The sequence below is a fragment of the Salmo salar genome, chromosome ssa14 (genome assembly GCF_905237065.1).
Source record: "Salmo salar chromosome ssa14, Ssal_v3.1, whole genome shotgun sequence".
NCBI lineage: Eukaryota > Metazoa > Chordata > Actinopteri > Salmoniformes > Salmonidae > Salmo > Salmo salar.
In genome coordinates, this window is record NC_059455.1 from 22,122,388 (window position 1) to 22,140,561 (window position 18,174).

Genomic DNA, 18,174 nt, shown 5'->3' on the forward strand with positions numbered 1-18,174 from the left:
TTCTCCACCAAAATAATCCCTTACATCAAGTTGGAGAGTTATGATCATTTGAAACTAAATAAGTAATTTTTTCTACTTGGCAGCAAAAATATTTTTTGTGGGTTCCAAGTAATTTGTCTTGCAGCATAGAACAAAGAACATAATGAGTATATTATACACACACAATAGAACACAGAGCAACTGTTTAGAAAATGGAGTGCAATAGCTTACCTTTTAGATGTATTTTATTTTCAGGACTGTGTACCAAGACAGAGCTTACAGAATCAAGGCTGTCATAGTTACTGCATCCAAGGGGCCCGGTCCTAGTTTCTGTTACCTAGGAGACAAGGAGATACTTTAATGCCTTATTATGCCTACTGGTGAATCATGTACCTTGTTGTTAGGTTGTCTAACCCATAGAAATATAATTAATAGAAAGGGTTTCTCATTCAAGTCAATGAGGGCTTAATGGGTGGACTGGCAGCCATTTTGAGTGTACCCATGCCAGGAAGTAAAAGCTAGGTTGAAGATGACCTGAGTAAAAGCTACAATACATCACACAGGAAGCGGCGCAGGTCCTAATCCAGGCACTTGTCATCTCCCGTCTGGATTACTGCAACTCGCTGTTGGCTGGGCTCCCTGCCTGTGCCATTAAACCCCTACAACTCATCCAGAACGCCGCAGCCCGTCTGGTGTTCAACCTTCCCAAGTTCTCTCACGTCACCCCGCTCCTCCACTCTCACCACTGGCTTCCAGTTGACGCTCGCATCCGCTACAAGACCATGGTGATTGCCTACGGAGCTGTGAAGGGAACGGCACCTCCATACCTTCAGGCTCTGATCAGGCCCTACACCCAAACAAGGGCACTGCATTCATCCACCACTGGCCTGCTGGCCCCCCTACCTCTGAGGAAGCACAGTTCCCGCTCAGCCCAGTCAAAACTGTTCGCTGCTCTGGCACCCCAATGGTGGAACAAGCTCCCTCACGACGCCAGGACAGCGGAGTCAATCACCACCTTCCGGAGACACCTGAAACCCCACCTCTTTAAGGAATACCTAGGATAGGATAAAGTAATCCTTCTAACCCCCCCCTTAAAAGATTTAGATGCACTATTGTAAAGTGGTTGTTCCACTGGATATCATAAGGTGAATGCACCATTTTGTAAGTCGCTCTGGATAAGAGCGTCTGCTAAATGACTTAAATGTAATGTTAAATGTAATTGAAGATGGGAAGATTAAGACACTGTAATAATTCTGTGAGGAAACGTTAAAAATTAATATTCGTGGGACCAGCGGTCAGGAATTCCAGTAAAAAAGTGGCTGGATAGGAATGACAGTAAAACTGTTGAGTAGTTAGCTGATATTCACTATGAATGTGTTTACTTTTCACTTTGATGGCAAACTTTCTGTGCTACTACCATTCACTCCCAGTCATTCCCGAATGTAGAAGCTTGTCCCTTGAGTAGTGGCGCAAAGAGTTATGGGATATTAGAATCCTCTTGTCTTAACCTCAATATACCAAAGACAGTATTGTATGTGATGGTTTGTATAAACCTTGCTGTCTGCCTGTCCGACCTCGGAAACGATGTTTCATTGAAAAAAATGTGATCTCGCCCCTATACAGAGAATGCTGTGTCTGCCTCGTCTCGCTTCGTCATCCATTATTTCCAAGGTAATGTACAGAACGTCTGTGTTTATCCCTTACATTGAAAAGTTATTAAAACAGATGAATATGGAGAATTTGCTGCCCTTCCAGCTGTAGAGTTTTTGGAGCAGTTGGCTAGCTAAGTGAGAAGATATTATCCAGCCTGTATAGCAACCGTTTTTGTTAGCCATAGCAACCAATGTTTTCACACAGATTGTTTTTTTTTCAAGTCTTTGTTCTCAGATGGAAGGATAAAATTCTGCTTTTCTGATTGGAAAGTGAAAATTCTATGCGTTGTTCTTGACCCCGTTTCACACTGGCTATTTTGGCAGTGTGTTTCTGTTTCTGTGGCTAAAAGTCGGTGCTAACCCTGCTCTCGAACAGGGCCAGCGAGACCTGGGCTAAGGTTGGTGCGATCCCACATTAGAATGTGCAAGTGTGAACACTCACTAAAGCCCCGGGCTAAAATCTCCCTTAACAAAATACTTTCATCCATGTCAATCTTCTCCTCCAAGCCAATGAAATATGAATAATATACTGTAGTACGGAGCTCAAAAATGTTAAAGGCAACAGTGAAAAGGCAAGATTCTGTAAATTGATCTCTTTAGCGCATCTATCAATATAAACCTCCCTTGCAAATCTCCTTCCAAATCTCCCTCGCAGTTATGTAAGATAGTAAGATTGTATTTCTTTACAAAAGAAATGCTGCCAGTAAGCAACAATACTCAATAAATAATGTGTTTTACAGATGATTTATTATAAAATATTGTTTCTCTATCGACCCTTGTCAAACAATATCAAGTCAGTGCAGCACTACATGCTATATATTGTGGACTAGTACTTTATGGTCCCCCTGCATTACGTAAGATAATATATTTCATTCCTCCTCCAGAAGTTTCATTACAACCACAAAGCCTAAAGCCATGTACGCAGGCAGGTCAAGCACATCCCACTCTCTCATGGATGATTAGCTCAGTTGGCAGAGCATTGAGGAGCAGGTGGCTCGCATACTAGACATGATAATTTTGCTAAAATGTAACCAGCAGCTTCTCATCTTGAAGCACTGCAGGGCTGAAGCCAGGTATTTGCAGAGTGCTTCATATGATTTTTTTTATCTATCTGTCCTATAACATACACCGAGTGTACAAATATTAGGAACACCTTCCTAATATTAAGTTGAACCCCATTTTGCCCTCAGAACAGCTTCAATTCGTTGGGGCATGGACAAGCATTCCACAGGGATGTTTGCCCATGTTGACTCCAATGCTTCCCACGGTTGTGTCAAGTTGGCTGGATGTCTTTTGGGTGGTGGTGGGGCACCATTCTTGATGCACACAGAAATCTGTTGAATGTGAAAAACTCGGCAATGATCCGGTTCTTGACACACTGAAACCGGTGTGGCTGTCACCTACGACCATACCCTGTTCAAAGGCACTTCAATATTTTTCTTGCCCATTCAACCCCTGACTAGTTAGGTTTCCATCCAATTGGTGGCAGATTTTCATGCAAATATTCAAAAATCTGCATAAAGAAAATAAGCGCATTTTCCAACTAGTGGTGTGTTTCCACCAAACTAAAAAAATCACTGCATGATGATGTAGTGTACAAAATATACTTTTTCACTTAAGTTTTCATGTACCGTATAAAAATGTAATGTTCAAGGTGTTTCCATCGCATTTTCAACTCTCCCGAGAGTTTTGTCACAAAAACTGTTGCGTTAAATAGCAAATGTGCTGACTCGGTGTAACACCCTGGCCATAGAGAGGGGTTTTTGTTCTTTATTTTGGTTAGGCCAGGGTGTTACATTGGGTGGGCGTTCTATGTTCTGTTTCTATGTTTTTGTATTTCTTTGTTTTGGGCCGTGTGTGTGGCTCCCAATCAGGCACAGCTGAAGTTCGTTGTTGTTGATTGGGAGTCACACATGTGCATGTTTTTCCGTTGGGGTTTTGTGGGTAATTGTTTCTTTCATTGTGTTTCACCTGACAGGACTGTTTGGCTGTCAGTTTCTTATTTTGTGTTTGTATAGTGTTCTTTCTTAATTAAATATGATGAACACTAACTCCGCTGCGTTTTGGTCCACTCTCTCTCACGACAGCTGTTACACTCGGTCTTTGCATGTACCCTCTAGCCAACAGCTCGTAGATATAGTGCGGGGAGGCTCTGCAGGCGGGCTAGTCTACATGATGATATTATTGATAAGAGTGAGAATGTTTATTTTTGTCAAAATGGCAGTCAAGCATCGAACATCATGTCACCAGAATAAGACCCTTGACATTTATTGGAAAGGAGCATCAAGCTCATACCATACACTTTCACCACCTTGTGAAGTTCATCATAACTTATTTTATCTGAAAGCTAATTTAAACTGCATAGCTTCCCAAGTCGTAGTGGGAGGACACACCAAATCATGTCATCGCGTGATTACAAGTTTACTTTGATATGATGGTTATTATATCAATATTTGGTAATTTAAAAAAATTCTCCATTTCTCACATTAATTTTACAGACAAAAAAGATCCCACCATGTCGAACAAACAAATTATCTGTCGGCATTTATAAAATTGCATAGAAACTTCCTGTTTCCATCACAGTTGTTATGATTTTTTTTATACATGACTTTACACACATAAAAACTGAGTATGGAAACATGGTTAATAGCACACATACACAATCCATGTCTCAGTTGTGTCAAGGCTTAAAAATCCTTCTTTAATTATTAACATGTCTCCTCCCCTTCATCTACACTGATTGAAGTGGATTTAACAGGTGCCATCAATAAGAGATCATACATCATAGCGTTCACCTGGATTCACCATGTCGGTATTCCTAATGTTTTGTATTCTCAGTGTAGTTCAAAACACTGATTCCTGGTGCTTAATCGGACCTGGCAGCTAATATTTTTTAGACAGTCCTGCTGCCTGCCAGTTAGCTAAGATACATACAGCAAGTACAGCCCATTGTGAAACTTTCTGACAAATATTAAGGTACCGGTCCTCTGTGAAATGCTAATGGTAACTCTGTAGACCTTGACAAGTAATCGTACAGTCCAAACATCACTATTTAAGTAGATTAAATTAAATGTAGTTCAATCAATTAACAATCAATAAAAGTAAATCAAGCTGTAAACATACAGTATAGTACTGCTACTGGGATCATGTCATATTGCTATCATTATATTTTGCTCTCGGTGTAGTCTATGGCCAAACCTACTCACAATACCTCAAGGACAATTGTCATAACAAATAAAGGCATTGTACTGTATGTAGTCATGACAGTCAAGTGTACCATTGGTCAAATGGGACATTTGTCCTCTAGACGCAACTAGACGGTTGGGGAACACAAGACACAATTTGGTAAGAGAGAATAACTTACACCACATGGTATGTAGCTTCACAGGTAAATATTCAGAAAATAAACGAATCTAAAATAAACTAACACATTTGTCTATTTAAAGAACAATATGAATGACTAGCTGACAGGATGTTGTCTAAATAATGTAAAGTCTGATCATTAAAAAGCCTAAAATACCCCAATTGAATCTAATAGGCTAAACGGTACACCACTATAGTACTAGAGTTATGGCTCTTTCTGCTTGGTTTAATAAAAAACATCTGAGGCCTCCCGAGTGGCGCAGTGGTCTAAGGCACTGCATCACAGTGCCAGAGGCATCACTACAGACCCGGGTTCGATCCCGGGCTGTATCACAACCGGCCATGATCGGAAGTCCCATTGGGCAGCGCACAATTGGCACAACATCGTCTGGGTTAGGGGAGGGTTTGGCCGGGGGGGCTTTACTTGGCTCATCGCGCTCTAGCGACTCATTGTGGCAGGCTGGGCGCCTGCAGGCTGACCTTGTTGTCAGTTGAATGGTGTTTTCTCTGAAACATTGGTGCGACTCGCTTCCGGGTTGGGCGGGTGTTAAGAAGCGTGGTTTGGCGGGTCATGTTTCGGAGGACGCATGACTCGACCTTCGCATCCCGAGCCCGTTGGGGAGTTGCAGTGAAGAGACAAGATTGAAAGAAGGGGTAAAAAACTGAAAGGCTTTCTATGAGTCACAGCAGAACATGCTGACTCTCTCCTCTGTTCTCATCCTCCTAGATATACTATATATATATACAGAAGTATGTGAACAAGAACTGTTTTTCGGGAACTTCATGAACTGGGTTTCCATGGCCGAGCAGCCACACACAAGCCTAAGCGTCGGCTGTAGTTGTGTAAAGCTTGCTGCCATTCAACTCTGGAGCAGTGGAAATGCGTTCTCTGGAGTGATGAATCACGCTTCACCATCTGGCAGTCCGATGGACAAATCTGTGTCTGGCGGATGCCAGAAGAACGCTACATTCCCCAATGCATAGTGCCAACTGTAAAGTTTGCTGGAGGAGGAATAATGGTCTGGGGCTGTTTTTCATGGTTCGGGCTAGGCCCCTTAGTTCCAGCGAAGGGAAACCTTAACGCTACAGTATACAATGACATTGTAGACGATTCTGTGTTTCCAACTTGGTGGCAACAGTTTGGGGAAGGCGCTTTCCTGTTTTAGTATGTCAATGCCCCCGTACACAAAGCGAGGTCCATACAGAAATGGTTTGTCAAGATTGGTGTGGAAGAACTTGACTGGCCTGCACAGGGATCTGACCTCAACCCCATCGAACACCTTTGGGAGGAATTGGCTGAATGGAAGCAAGTCCCCGCAACAATGTTCCAACATTTATTCAAAAGCCTTCCCAGAAGAGTGGAGGCTGTTATAGCAGCAAAGGTGGGACCAACTCCATATTAATTACCATGATTTTGGAATGAATGTTCAATGAGCAGGTGTCCACATACTTTTGATAATGTAATGTAATGTATATCTGCTGCCTTCGACACCATGAACCATCAGATCACTGGCCTCTTAAGGATCTGCCCCTTTTTTTCAATTTTTGCCCAAAATGACATACCCAAATCTAACTGCCTATAGCTCAGGACCTGAAGCAAGGACCATTTAAAAGGAAACACTTTGAAGTGTGTGGAAATGTGAAATGAATGTAGGAGAATATAACACATTAGATCTGGTAAAAGATAATAAAAAGCAGAAAAAAAACATAAAAAAAAATATTTGTACCATCTTTGAAATGCAAGAATACCATTAATGCTATTAATGCCATAATGTATTATTTCAGCCCAGGCACAATGTAAGTTTTGGCCACTAGATGGCAGCAGTGTATGTGCAAAGTTTTAGACTGATCCAATGAACCATTGTATTTCTGTTCAAAATGTTGTATCAAGACTGCCCAAAATGTGCCTAATTGGTTTATTAACAACTTTTCATGTTCATAACTGTGCACTCTCCTCAAACAATAGCATGGTATTATTTCACTGTAATAGCTACTGTAAATTGGACAGTGCAGTTAGATTAACAAGAATTTAAGCTTTCTGCCAATATCAGATATGTCTATGCCCTGGGAAATGTTCTTGTTACTTACAACGTCATGCTAATCACATTAGCGCACATAAGCTCAATCGTCCCGAGGGTGGGACACCGATCTGTAGAGATCCTTAAGAGGGCTTGTAAGTAGGCATTTCACTGTAAGGTCTACACCTGTTGTATTCAGCACATGTGCCAAATACAATTTGATTTGATTTGGTTGTATCCTCCTCTCCACCCTCGCAGGGCTGCGTGGAATGTGCATTCTTTGCACACTTCTGGATTGCATCCTACCCAGCAGGTCACTCCTACCAGGTGGTGCGAAGAGGATCTGTGTCTTCACCACATGTTATTACTACTAATGTCCACCAGGGCTTGGTTCTAGGCCCTCTCCTCTTTTCTCTTGACTCACTCCTGAAGGTTCATGCTCTACAACATCCGTAGGAAGGGGTGCAGGTTCTAGTTATCTCCCATTCCGAGTACTGCAACCCTGTTTTGGCTGCAACTTATCCAGAACGTCACAGCACGCCTGGTGTTCAATCTTCCCAAGTTATCCCTTGTCACCCCGCTCCTCCACACACTCCACTGGCTTCCAGTTTAAGCTTGCATAATTTTCAAGTCCCTGGTGCTTACCTACAGAGCAGCAAAGGGAACTGCCCCTCCCTACCTTCAGGCTATGGTGAAACCTTTCCCCCGAACACGAGCACTCCGTTCTGCCACATCTGATGTCTTCGCACTGGGCAGTTCCCGTTCAAACTGTCAAAGCTCTTCTTTCTCTGTCCTGGCACCCCAAAAGGTGGAACAAGCTTCTCCCTAATGTCAGGACAAAGGAGTCCCTGCCCATCTTCTGACAACGTCTAAAACCCTACCTCTCTTTAAAGAGTATTTTAAATAAATCCCACGTCTGCGTAAATGTACTTCCTACGATAGCTAGGCGAGACAACAACATATCACTATCTTAAGATGAATGCACTAATATCGCTCTGGATAAGACCATCTGCTAAATTACTAAAATATCAAATATAAGCATACATCCAAAATCATGGCCAAGTCCCAAATGTTCAGAATAAGTTTTTTTTTATCAAGGTGAAAAGTTGAGAAATCTTACAGTCCGGTGTTAAATTAATTTGGTTATTTCAATGAGTTTAAAGCAAGCCCTGTCCACCCACTCACCTCCTGTCATCATGATACACCAGTACTCAATGCATGCAGATGATAATCCTGCCTTTTAGAGTGTATGTTTGGAACTCAAATGTATGCTAAGTAGTTAGCTGCTAAGCAACAAAACATTACCCATGCGACCTTCCTTTACTAGAGTTAAGCATTGTATTAGAGACAGACAGAACAAATTCTCAATGCCAAAGGTCTCAGTAGTCTACCTTCATTCTGTTTCACATAAAAATAAACCGGCTAAATACAAGTTCCATGTATAATCAGCTGAAAAATGGAATATACTCTGTCAAACTAATCAAATATATTCAGAAAGAGAAACTGGATGTTTCAATGACTGAGTGTCCTTGAGAGTAGCAGTAGATCTACCTTTATGGCGGAGGTGGCTATCTGTAGGTGGTGAAGTCGTCTCAAGGTGCTCTCACGGTCTGTGAAATAAGAGGCAGCCAACTGATGCAATACTTCCAAGGAGACCACAGAGCTGTTTCCCTGTCCCTCCGATTTCTTACTGAGCTTCTGCTTATCGAGGAAGATTGTCAACGATTCTTCTCCTGTAGAAAGATAGAATAGAAGAGAAAATAAAAATCCCAGTGGGATCTTCAATCAACGTTACACATGGTCCTTAATAATAAAGAACAACTAAAAGAACTGGGTCACTTTAATCATAATGACACCGAAAGTTTTAATACTTGTTGAGAGTAATGGGTGCCATTATCCTCCATGAAAGGAATTAACGGAGGCATTCAGACAAAAGCTCATAGACTGCAGACAGATTGTGAAGGTCTATCTCTGTCTTGTATGAAAACCCAGACTTTTCTAAAGAACACTATAGTATTCACATGATTCTGCTAGACCAGACAGTGTACTTAGCTCTCTTCTACCTTGAGGCTATGCGATACCATCAGCACCCAGCATAAGAATGTGTGCATTACTATTTGCAATTATCTCATTAGCATGCAGTGTATAGTCCCATCCCTTTTGTTTGAGCCGGTAATTACGAGAGCTCAGTATGGCTTTTCCACTGCATTCATCTTTGTTGTCACTTCGACTCTGTAACTTCAGTTCATATATCCACCATTAAGTGGCATCATAATTAGTGCCTACGTATCATCAGACATAGTAGTATTCTGGTTGATGTCATAGAAAATGTTTAGAGACCACAACCAGGACTGTTTGTCCAATAGGTTTTTTAGATGCTAGGGGGAGAAGAGCATTCAATATCTCAAACTATGTGCATAACTGTTGGAATTTCCTCATGTATTCAGCATTACCTGAATCATGGATTGCCAAATCAACAAAGCAGACTTCGTCCATACCAACAGAGAATGACTGACCATATGTATTAACATTAACTTATTTTGAATAGTAAAAATTAAGTTTTGTTTGACGGAAATTACTGGTATGGGGATACCTAGTCAGTTGCACAAGTGAATGTATTCAAACCAAATGCGTGTTCCGCCTTAATCGATGTCATCGGTGCCCGGGCAGCAGTCGTTATTGGGGGTTAACTGCCTTGCTTTAGGCCAAAACGGCAGATTTTTCCATCTTGCCTGCTCAGGGATTCAAACCAGCGACCTTTATGTTACTGCCCCAATGCTCTTAACCACTATGCCTGTTGCCCTGTCAACAGTGATATCATGAGCAGACTAAATATATACAGTATGAGTAATCTTTGGTTTGTTTTAAGGCAGTCAACATGATCAATATCTGAGGAGATGACATTACACCGAAGCAATTTTGAGAACAGACTAAGATGAGTAACAACATCCCTTAGCCACAAAACATAAAGCTAAGTGCCACTGAGTAGGTGTATGTGAAGTTGCTTACCTCCTAGCGTAGCAGACACCAAAAAGTGAGTTCCATATTTCTTGATCAAGTTCTCGTGGATCTGCTGCAGACTTGGTCTTCGACCCAGCAACCTCAGGTTGCGTAGAAACTCCGGCGCCAGCGGCAATTGGGCCTTAAAAACGTCCCTCTTCTCTGTAGCCAAGCTGTTCACTTTCCAATGGCTGAATTCCCTGCAACAACAAACTGATCTCAATTCAAGTGAACCATGGGACAATTTTTAAATCCATCTGATTCATGGTGCTTGGGTCAATTCATTGGTTGATACTTATGTGAGAGAATGCAAATATCAGCAGAAAATATAGCTTGAAGTGCATACATTTCCAACAAAACAAAGGATTACATTTGAATAATAATATACTGTATGTATGTATTCCTTCAGAACAAAAAAAAGAACAAAACATCAAGAACAACATGCTATTTGGCAAAATGTAACTTGACATTCCATACTGACATTTATTTTGCAGATTATTTGAAGTCAGCATTACAATATTGTCAAGACCAACTGTTACAGGAAATGTGAATGAATGGCATAGACAAATACATTTTAAGTTATTTGACAACATACAGTACAGAACATGGAAAATGTTTGATGATCATTATTCAATGAAAGAAAGTATAGAAAACATATTTAGTCCAACCTTACAATATATGAGCATTTTGCCACAGGAATAATATTGGTAGTACCATACCATGTAAGTATAATAATTAAAGTGTAATTGCATACTGTTATTTAGTACTAAGTATGGCTTGCACAATTTCAAAGACTTTAAGAACAAACTTTTTTGTCCAATTTCTGTAAAAATGTGCAGTAGTGTACACAAATATTTCTTTCAAAACATGAAAAAAACACCGGTCTTTGGAATAATTTTGAGGGATACGAAGCAATTGCAAACCAATGTTGATAGGGATAATCCAAGGATCCAAAGTAAACCTCAAATCTTACATCACATTATCATACAAGTCTTTGCCTATAATGTGCAAAGACCATGAGATGCTGCCCATTAGCTTTGGATGATGTTGTCTTGACTGAAAAATTTGTGATGACAGAGGTTGTGAACAGAGAATTACTTTTCTTCCATGGGGATTTTGAAGAGTTAATTGTAAAAGCATTGGCTGACCGTTCCAGTGCTAATGATGATAGATGCTCTTAATTACAGGGCTTTAGAACAAGCTGACTGCACCTGCAGCTCTGCAGGATTGCAGGGAATTATTTAAGCCAAAACTCTCTACCTCTACTCCATTCCCCATTCGATAAAAGCACCTGGATAGTACCACTGTTTTAACATTCCATTACGTTTCTCAATGAAACAGAATTTTTCCAAGGCTTCTACTTGTACATGTTTGTGAAACGTATCACCATATAATTAGTGATTCATTCTATTTCTATGAGTGTTACCTCTAAGTTAGTTTCAGTTACAACATAGAAGATAATGTTTAATAAGTTAATAACAGCGTCTAGATCTCTCTGTATGTATCAGATCTTGCAGATGAGAATGTATTCCACACCTGCGTTGAGGGCGTGATTTAGAAAATGTATTCATAAAGCATGCTTGCATGAGGCAGCCTAAATCCATAGAAAATATAACCAACTGTACAGTATGTATGGATTTAACCTCTTCGCTATAGGGGGCAGTATTTTTACGGCTGGATGAAAAACGTACCCAAATTAAACTGGTTACTACTCTGGCCCAGAAACTAGAATATGCATATTATTAGTAGATTCGGATAGGAAACACTCTGAAGTTTCTAAAACTGTTTGAATGGTGTCTGTGAGTATAACAGAATTCATATGGCATGCAAAAACCTGAGAAAAATTCAACCAGGAAGTGGGAGATCTGAGAATTGTAGTTCTTTTTTCTAATCCCTATCGAAACTACAGTGCACTTCCTAAGGCGTCAATTGGCTGTCAAAAGCCTTCAGAAAGTTGTTTCATCCGTCTCCTGTAACTGGGCAGAGAAAAGGAGCTCAGTCAATGAGTGGACTGCCTGGATAAAGGGATTGAAGATGCGCGATCCCGCGAGCGCCCCGTTCCTTCTTTTTCTTCTTGAATGAATATGCTATTGTCCGGTTGGAATATTATCGCAATTTTCCGTTAAAAATACCATAAAGATTGATCGTAAACAACGTTTGACATGCTTCTAAGAACGGCGCCGTTCCTTCTTTTTCTTCTTGAATGAATATGCTATTGTCCGGTTGGAATATTATTGCAATTTTCCGTTAAAAATACCATAAAAATTTATCGTAAACAACGTTTGACATGCTTCTAAGAACGTTAATGGAACATTTTGACTTTTTGTGTCTTGAATTGCGCTCGCGCGTTATGCCTTTGGATAGTGACCTGAACGCACGAACAAAACGGAGATATTTGGAAATAAATATGGATTATTTTGAACAAAAACAACATTTCTTGTGGAAGAAACCGGCCCTGGGAGTGCATTCTGGCGAAGATCAGCAAAGGTAAGAGAATATTTATAATACTAATTCTGAGTTTAGGTGACCCCAGAACTTGGCGGGTGTCTGTATAGCTTGCTTTGATGGCGAGCTATGTACTCAGAATATTGAAAAATGTGCTTTCGCCGAAAAGCTATTTTAAAATCTGACACAGCGATTGCATAAAGGAGTACTGTATCTATAATTCTTAAAATAATTGTTATGTATTTTGTCAACGTTTATGATGAGTATTTTTGTAAATTGATGTGCTCATTCACAGGAAGTTTTGGTGGGAATACATTTTCTGAACATCACGCGCCAATGTAAAATGTTGTTTTTGGATATATATATGAACTTTATCAAACAAAACATACATGTATTGTGTAACATGATGTCCTAGGAGTGTCATCTGATGAAGATCGTCAAAGGTTAGTGCTTCATTTAGCTGTGTTTTGGGTTTTTGTGACATATATCCTTGCTTGGAAAATGGCTGTGTGGTTATTTTTGTCTATGTACTCTCCTAACATAATCTAATGTTTTGCTTTCGCTGTAAAGCCTTTTTGAAATCAGACAATGTGGTTACATTAAGGAGAAGTGTATGTTTAAAATGGTGTAAATAGTCGTATGTTTGAGAAATTGAAATTATTAGATTTTTGATGTTTTGTATTTCGCGCCATGCTGTTCCATTGGATGTTGGCTAGGCATTCCGCTAGCGGAACGGCTATAGCCAACAGGTTAACCTGGATCACAACAGCTGCTTTCAGTATATATTAGCCTTTATTTAACCTTTATTTTAACAGGGAGTCCACACTGCGACCGAGAGTCTCTGCACAGCTATTTCAGGTCTCTCCAGAGATGTTCGAACAGGTTCAAATCTGGCCTCTGGCTGGGCCACTCAAGGACATTCAGACCTGAGATCCTGAGCGCTCTGGAACAGGTTTTCATCAAGGATCTCTCTGCACTTTGTTCCGTTCATATCTTTCCCTCGATTCTGACTAGTCTCCCAGTCCCTGCCACTGAAAGACATCCCCACAGCATGATGCTGCCACCACCATGCTTCACCGTAGGAAGGGTGCCAGGTTTACTCCAGACATGATGCTTGGCATTCAGGCCAAAGAGTTCCATCTTGGTTTCATCAGACCAGGGAATCTTGTTTCTCAAGGTCTGAGAGTCCTTTAGGTGCCTTTTGGCAAACTCCAAGCAGGCTTTCATGTGCCTTTTACTGAGGAGTGGCTTCCATCTGGCCACTCTACCATAAAGGCCTGATTGGTGGAGTGCTGCAGAGATGGTTGTCCTTCTGGAATGTTCACCCATCTCCACAGAGGAACTCTGGAGCTCTGTCATAGTAACCATCAGGTTCTTGGTCACCTCCCTGACCAAGGCTCTTCTTCCCCGATTGCACAGTTTGGCCGGCCGACCAGCTCTAGGAAGAGTCTTGGTGGTTCTAAACTTCTTCCATTTAAGAATGATGAAGGCCACTGTGTTCTTGGGATCTTCAATTCTGTAGAATTTGTTTGGTACCCTTCAGATCTGTGCGTCGATACAATCCTGTCTCGGAGTTCTACGGACAATTCCTTCGACCTCCTGGCATGGTTTTTGTTCTGTCAACTGTGGGACATTAGATAGACAGGTGTGTGCCTTTCCAAATCATGCCCAATTCATTGAACTTACCAGTTGGACTCCAATCAAGTTGTAGAAACTTCTCAAGGATGATCAATGGATACAGGATTTACCTGAGCTCAATTTCGAGTATAATAGCAAAGGGTCTGAATACTTATGAAAGTAAGGTATTTAAAAAAAAAAGTACACATATGCACCAACAAAAATAAACTGTTTTTGCTTTGTCATTATGGGTTATTGTGTGTAGACTGAGGATATTTTTTTAATCCATTTTGGAATAAGGCTGTAACGTAAAACAAAATGTGGAAAAAGTTAAGGGGTCTGAATACTTCCCGAATGCAATGTAAATACATTTTATACTGAACAAAAATATAAACACACCATGTAAAGTGTTGGTCCCATTTTTCACGAGCTGAATTAAAAAGATCCTAGAAATGTTCCATGCATACAAAAATATTATTTAGCAAAAATGTTTTGCACAATTATTTTTACATCCCTGTTAGTGACATTTCTCCTTTGCCAAGATAACCCATCCACCTGACAGGTGTGGCATATCAAGAAGCTGATTCAACAACATGATTATTACACAGGTGCACCTTGGGGACAATAAAGGTTTTGTCATACAACACAATGCCACACAACACAATGCCAATTGCACACAGTTTTGAAGGAGTGTGAAATTGGCATGCTGACTGCAGGAATGTCCAACAGATCTGTTGCCAGATAATTTAATGTTCATTTCTCGACCAATGTCATTTTAGAGAATTTGGTAGTACGTCCAACCGGCGTCACAACCTCATTAGCTTAAGACCTCCACATCCGGCTTCTTCACCTGTGGGATCGTCTGAGGAGGGGGAGGGGTTGGGGTGCTGAGGAGTTTTTTTCTGTCTGTAATTATGCCCTTTTGTGGGGATTTTTTTTTGTCTGATTGGTTGGGCCTGGCTCCCCAGTGGGTGGACCTAGCTCCAAAGTAGGTGGGTCTATGCTCTCCAGTCATGTGAAATCCATAGATTAGGGCCTAAATCATTTATTTCAATTGACTGTAACTCAGTATAATCTTTGAAATTGTAGCATGTTGCGTTTATGTTTTTGTTCAGTATAACTTACGCAAAAAACAGTTACCTTTCTCAGCTACTAGGTCCCAACGTCCAATTTTAATGAGATCTGCAAATTGTTACAGCAGTGGGGCGCATAAAAATGTAAGCGTATTTTCCTTAATTCTGCGGAGACCCGAAGAACCTCAAGAGTTCTTTGTGTTTTGTAACTTGTTTTAAACTTCAACAACAAAGTTACAGTAGGTAGGTCGTAGGCTTGTGTAGTTGAACTTAGTCAACAAAGAGGGAGTAATGCAGTGACCTATTGGACATTAATGAGGACCAGCCAACCTTGCAGTGATTCGTGTTAAAACTGTCATCTGTGATAAAGCAAAGGGCACTATGGTAGACGGCATCCAAAGGTTTAAGAGTAGCGGCTACTGCATTCTGATACATTTTGTCCGCATAGTCAAGAACTGACAGGAAAGTTGACTGTACAATCTGAATCCTGCTGTTTAGGGAGAGGCATGATCTATTTCTATAAAAGAAGCCTACCTTAAATCTCAGCTTCTTAACTAGCTCATACGTATGTTTTTAAATGTCAATTTATTGTCAATGCAAATACACAGATATTTATATGCAGGAACCAGCTCGATGAAAGAACCATCCAATGAATAAATAGGTAAGCCATCTGAAATATTTGTAAGAAAATTAGAAAACAAAATACATTTAGTTTTTTCCGCATTAAGTACCAATTTTAAATCAACAAGGACTTCTGCAGGGCAACAAAATCAGATTGCAGGTCCTACCTAGCCTGGTCAGGTGTAGTGGCAATAGCGTACATAATAGTGTTATATGGATACAGATGAATGTTAGATTTTTGCTGATTATTTATATAAATAATAAAGAGGACAGGTCCCAAAATCCACCCCTGCGAGACACCTTTAGTAATATTGAGGTAATTTGACTTAAAACCATCAGAAAGCACATATTGTGTCCTGTCTGACAGATGCAAGATGCCTGGTCGATGCCCATTACAGACAACCTCTGAATGAGTAGGTGATGGTCGAGAGTATCCAAGGCCTTGGACAGATCGATAAATATGACAGCAATTAAATTTTTCATTTAAGACAAGCATAGCTATGTCCAGGTCTAAAACCAGAGTGGTACACATTAAGAATATCATTTGAAGTTAAAAAGTTCTTAGCTGAGAGTTTGCCAGTGATTCTAATATTTTTGCAAGGCAAGATAGTTTAGAGATTGGGCGGTAGTTATCCAGGTCAGAAGGATAAAGGGGGAGGGCATGCGCCGCCTTACAGATCTTAAGAATAGCACCAGAAGCAATTGTTAAAAACAAAATGTGGGTCAACAGTTCTACAATGACGGCGGCAGAAAGCTGCAGTAGAAAGGAATGAAGCGAATCAGCTCCTGTGGAATTTTTACCTTTTTTTTGCAAGGCACAGCATTCTTAAAAAGAGTGAGTGCCTGAAAGTGCACCATTCTCTGCTATTTGTTTAGAGGTGAATAAAAGACTAGTGGAGCTTGAGGTATTTTCAGAAACTATTTCTTTCAAATAGATGGTCAGCTGAGGCAAAATGGTTATTAAAAGCACCACACATGTCATTGTTATCTGTTATGGGACAAGAGGCTGTTATAACATGCTGGGGAAATGAGGGGCTGGTGTTAAAAAAAAAATTGACTACTGTCCAGATTTTAGCTGGATTCCACAACTCTCAGATACACAATTCATGAAGTATGTTGACTTTTCTTTTCTAACCAGAGTAAGACATGTATTTTTAAAATGTCTGAAGGACTGAACTGTGAGTTAGATCTGTCCTTAATCTCTTATATTACAAGGCATAGAAGTCAGAAGTTTACATACGCCTTAGCCAAATACATTTTAACTCAGTTTTTCACAATTCCAGACATTTAATCCTGGTAGAAATTCCCTGTCTTAGGTCAGTTAGGATCACCACTTTATTTTAAGATTTATTTCAGCTTTTATTTATTTCATTGTCACGCCCTGACCTGAGAGAGACGGTTTATTTCTCTATTTTGTTAGGTCAGGGTGCGGGGTGGGCATTCTATGTTTTGTATTTCTTTGTTTTGGGCCGAGTATGGTTCCTAATCAGAGGCAGCTGTCTATTGTTGTCTCTGATTAGGAATCATACTTAGGCAGCCTTTTCCCACCTGTGTTTGTGGGTAGTTGTTTTCTGTTTAGTTTTCTGTACCTGACAGAACTGTGCGCTTTTGTTTTCCCTTTGTTATTTTGGTTCGAGTGTTTGTTTGATTCAAATAAAAAATCATGAACACGTTCCACGCTGCATCTTGGTCCCCTCATTACGACAGCCGTTACAGAACTACCCACCACAACTGGATCAAGCAGTGTGCCCAGGAGGAGATGGATTCCTGGTCTCTGGAGGAGTTGCGAGAGAGGATAGACGACTTGGGGGCAAGTATTGGAGAGATACAGAAGCCTGCCGGGGAAGCACGAGAGGCAACCCCCCCCATTTTTGGGGGGCACAAGGGTAGATTGGCGGAGTCAGGGTTGAGACATGAGCTAACTCCCCGTGCTTATCGTGGTGAGCATGTGCCTGCTCCTCGCACTCTCCCTCCAGTGTGCCTCCACGGCCCAGTATACCCTGTGCCAGCTCTGCGCACCTGGTCTCCAGTTCGTCTCCCCAGTCCGGTGAGACCTGTTCCAGCTCCACGAAAGAAGCATCCAGTGATGATCTATGGTCCGAAGCCTCCAGTGATGATCCATGGCACGACGCCTCCAGTGATGATCCATGGCCCGGAGCCTGTAGTGATGATCCATGGCACGAAGCCTCCAGTGATAATCCATGGTCTGAAGCCTCCAGTGATAATCCATGGCACGAATCCTCCAGTGATGATCCATGGCACGAAGCCTCCAGTGATGATCCATGGCCCGGAGCCTGTAGAGATGATCCATGGCAAGAAGCCTGTAGGGATGATCCATGGCAAGAAGCCTGTAGGGATGATCCATGGCCCGGAGCCTGTAGAGATGATCCATGGCACGGAGCCTCC

General features: G+C 41.1%; 1 protein-coding gene across 1 annotated transcript in view; it reads right to left on the minus strand.

Annotated features, from left to right (window-relative positions):
- LOC106569071 (BMP/retinoic acid-inducible neural-specific protein 3-like) overlaps positions 1–18,174 on the minus strand; it is a 104,432-nt gene that overhangs the window by 35,495 nt on the left and 50,763 nt on the right. Inside the window, exons 3-5 of the mRNA XM_014140029.2 lie at positions 10,022–10,212; positions 8,564–8,745; positions 211–316 (exon numbers count right to left, since the gene is read on the minus strand). Coding sequence (XP_013995504.1) covers positions 211–316; positions 8,564–8,745; positions 10,022–10,212 — 479 coding nt within the window. The remainder of the gene's footprint in view (positions 1–210; positions 317–8,563; positions 8,746–10,021; positions 10,213–18,174) is intronic.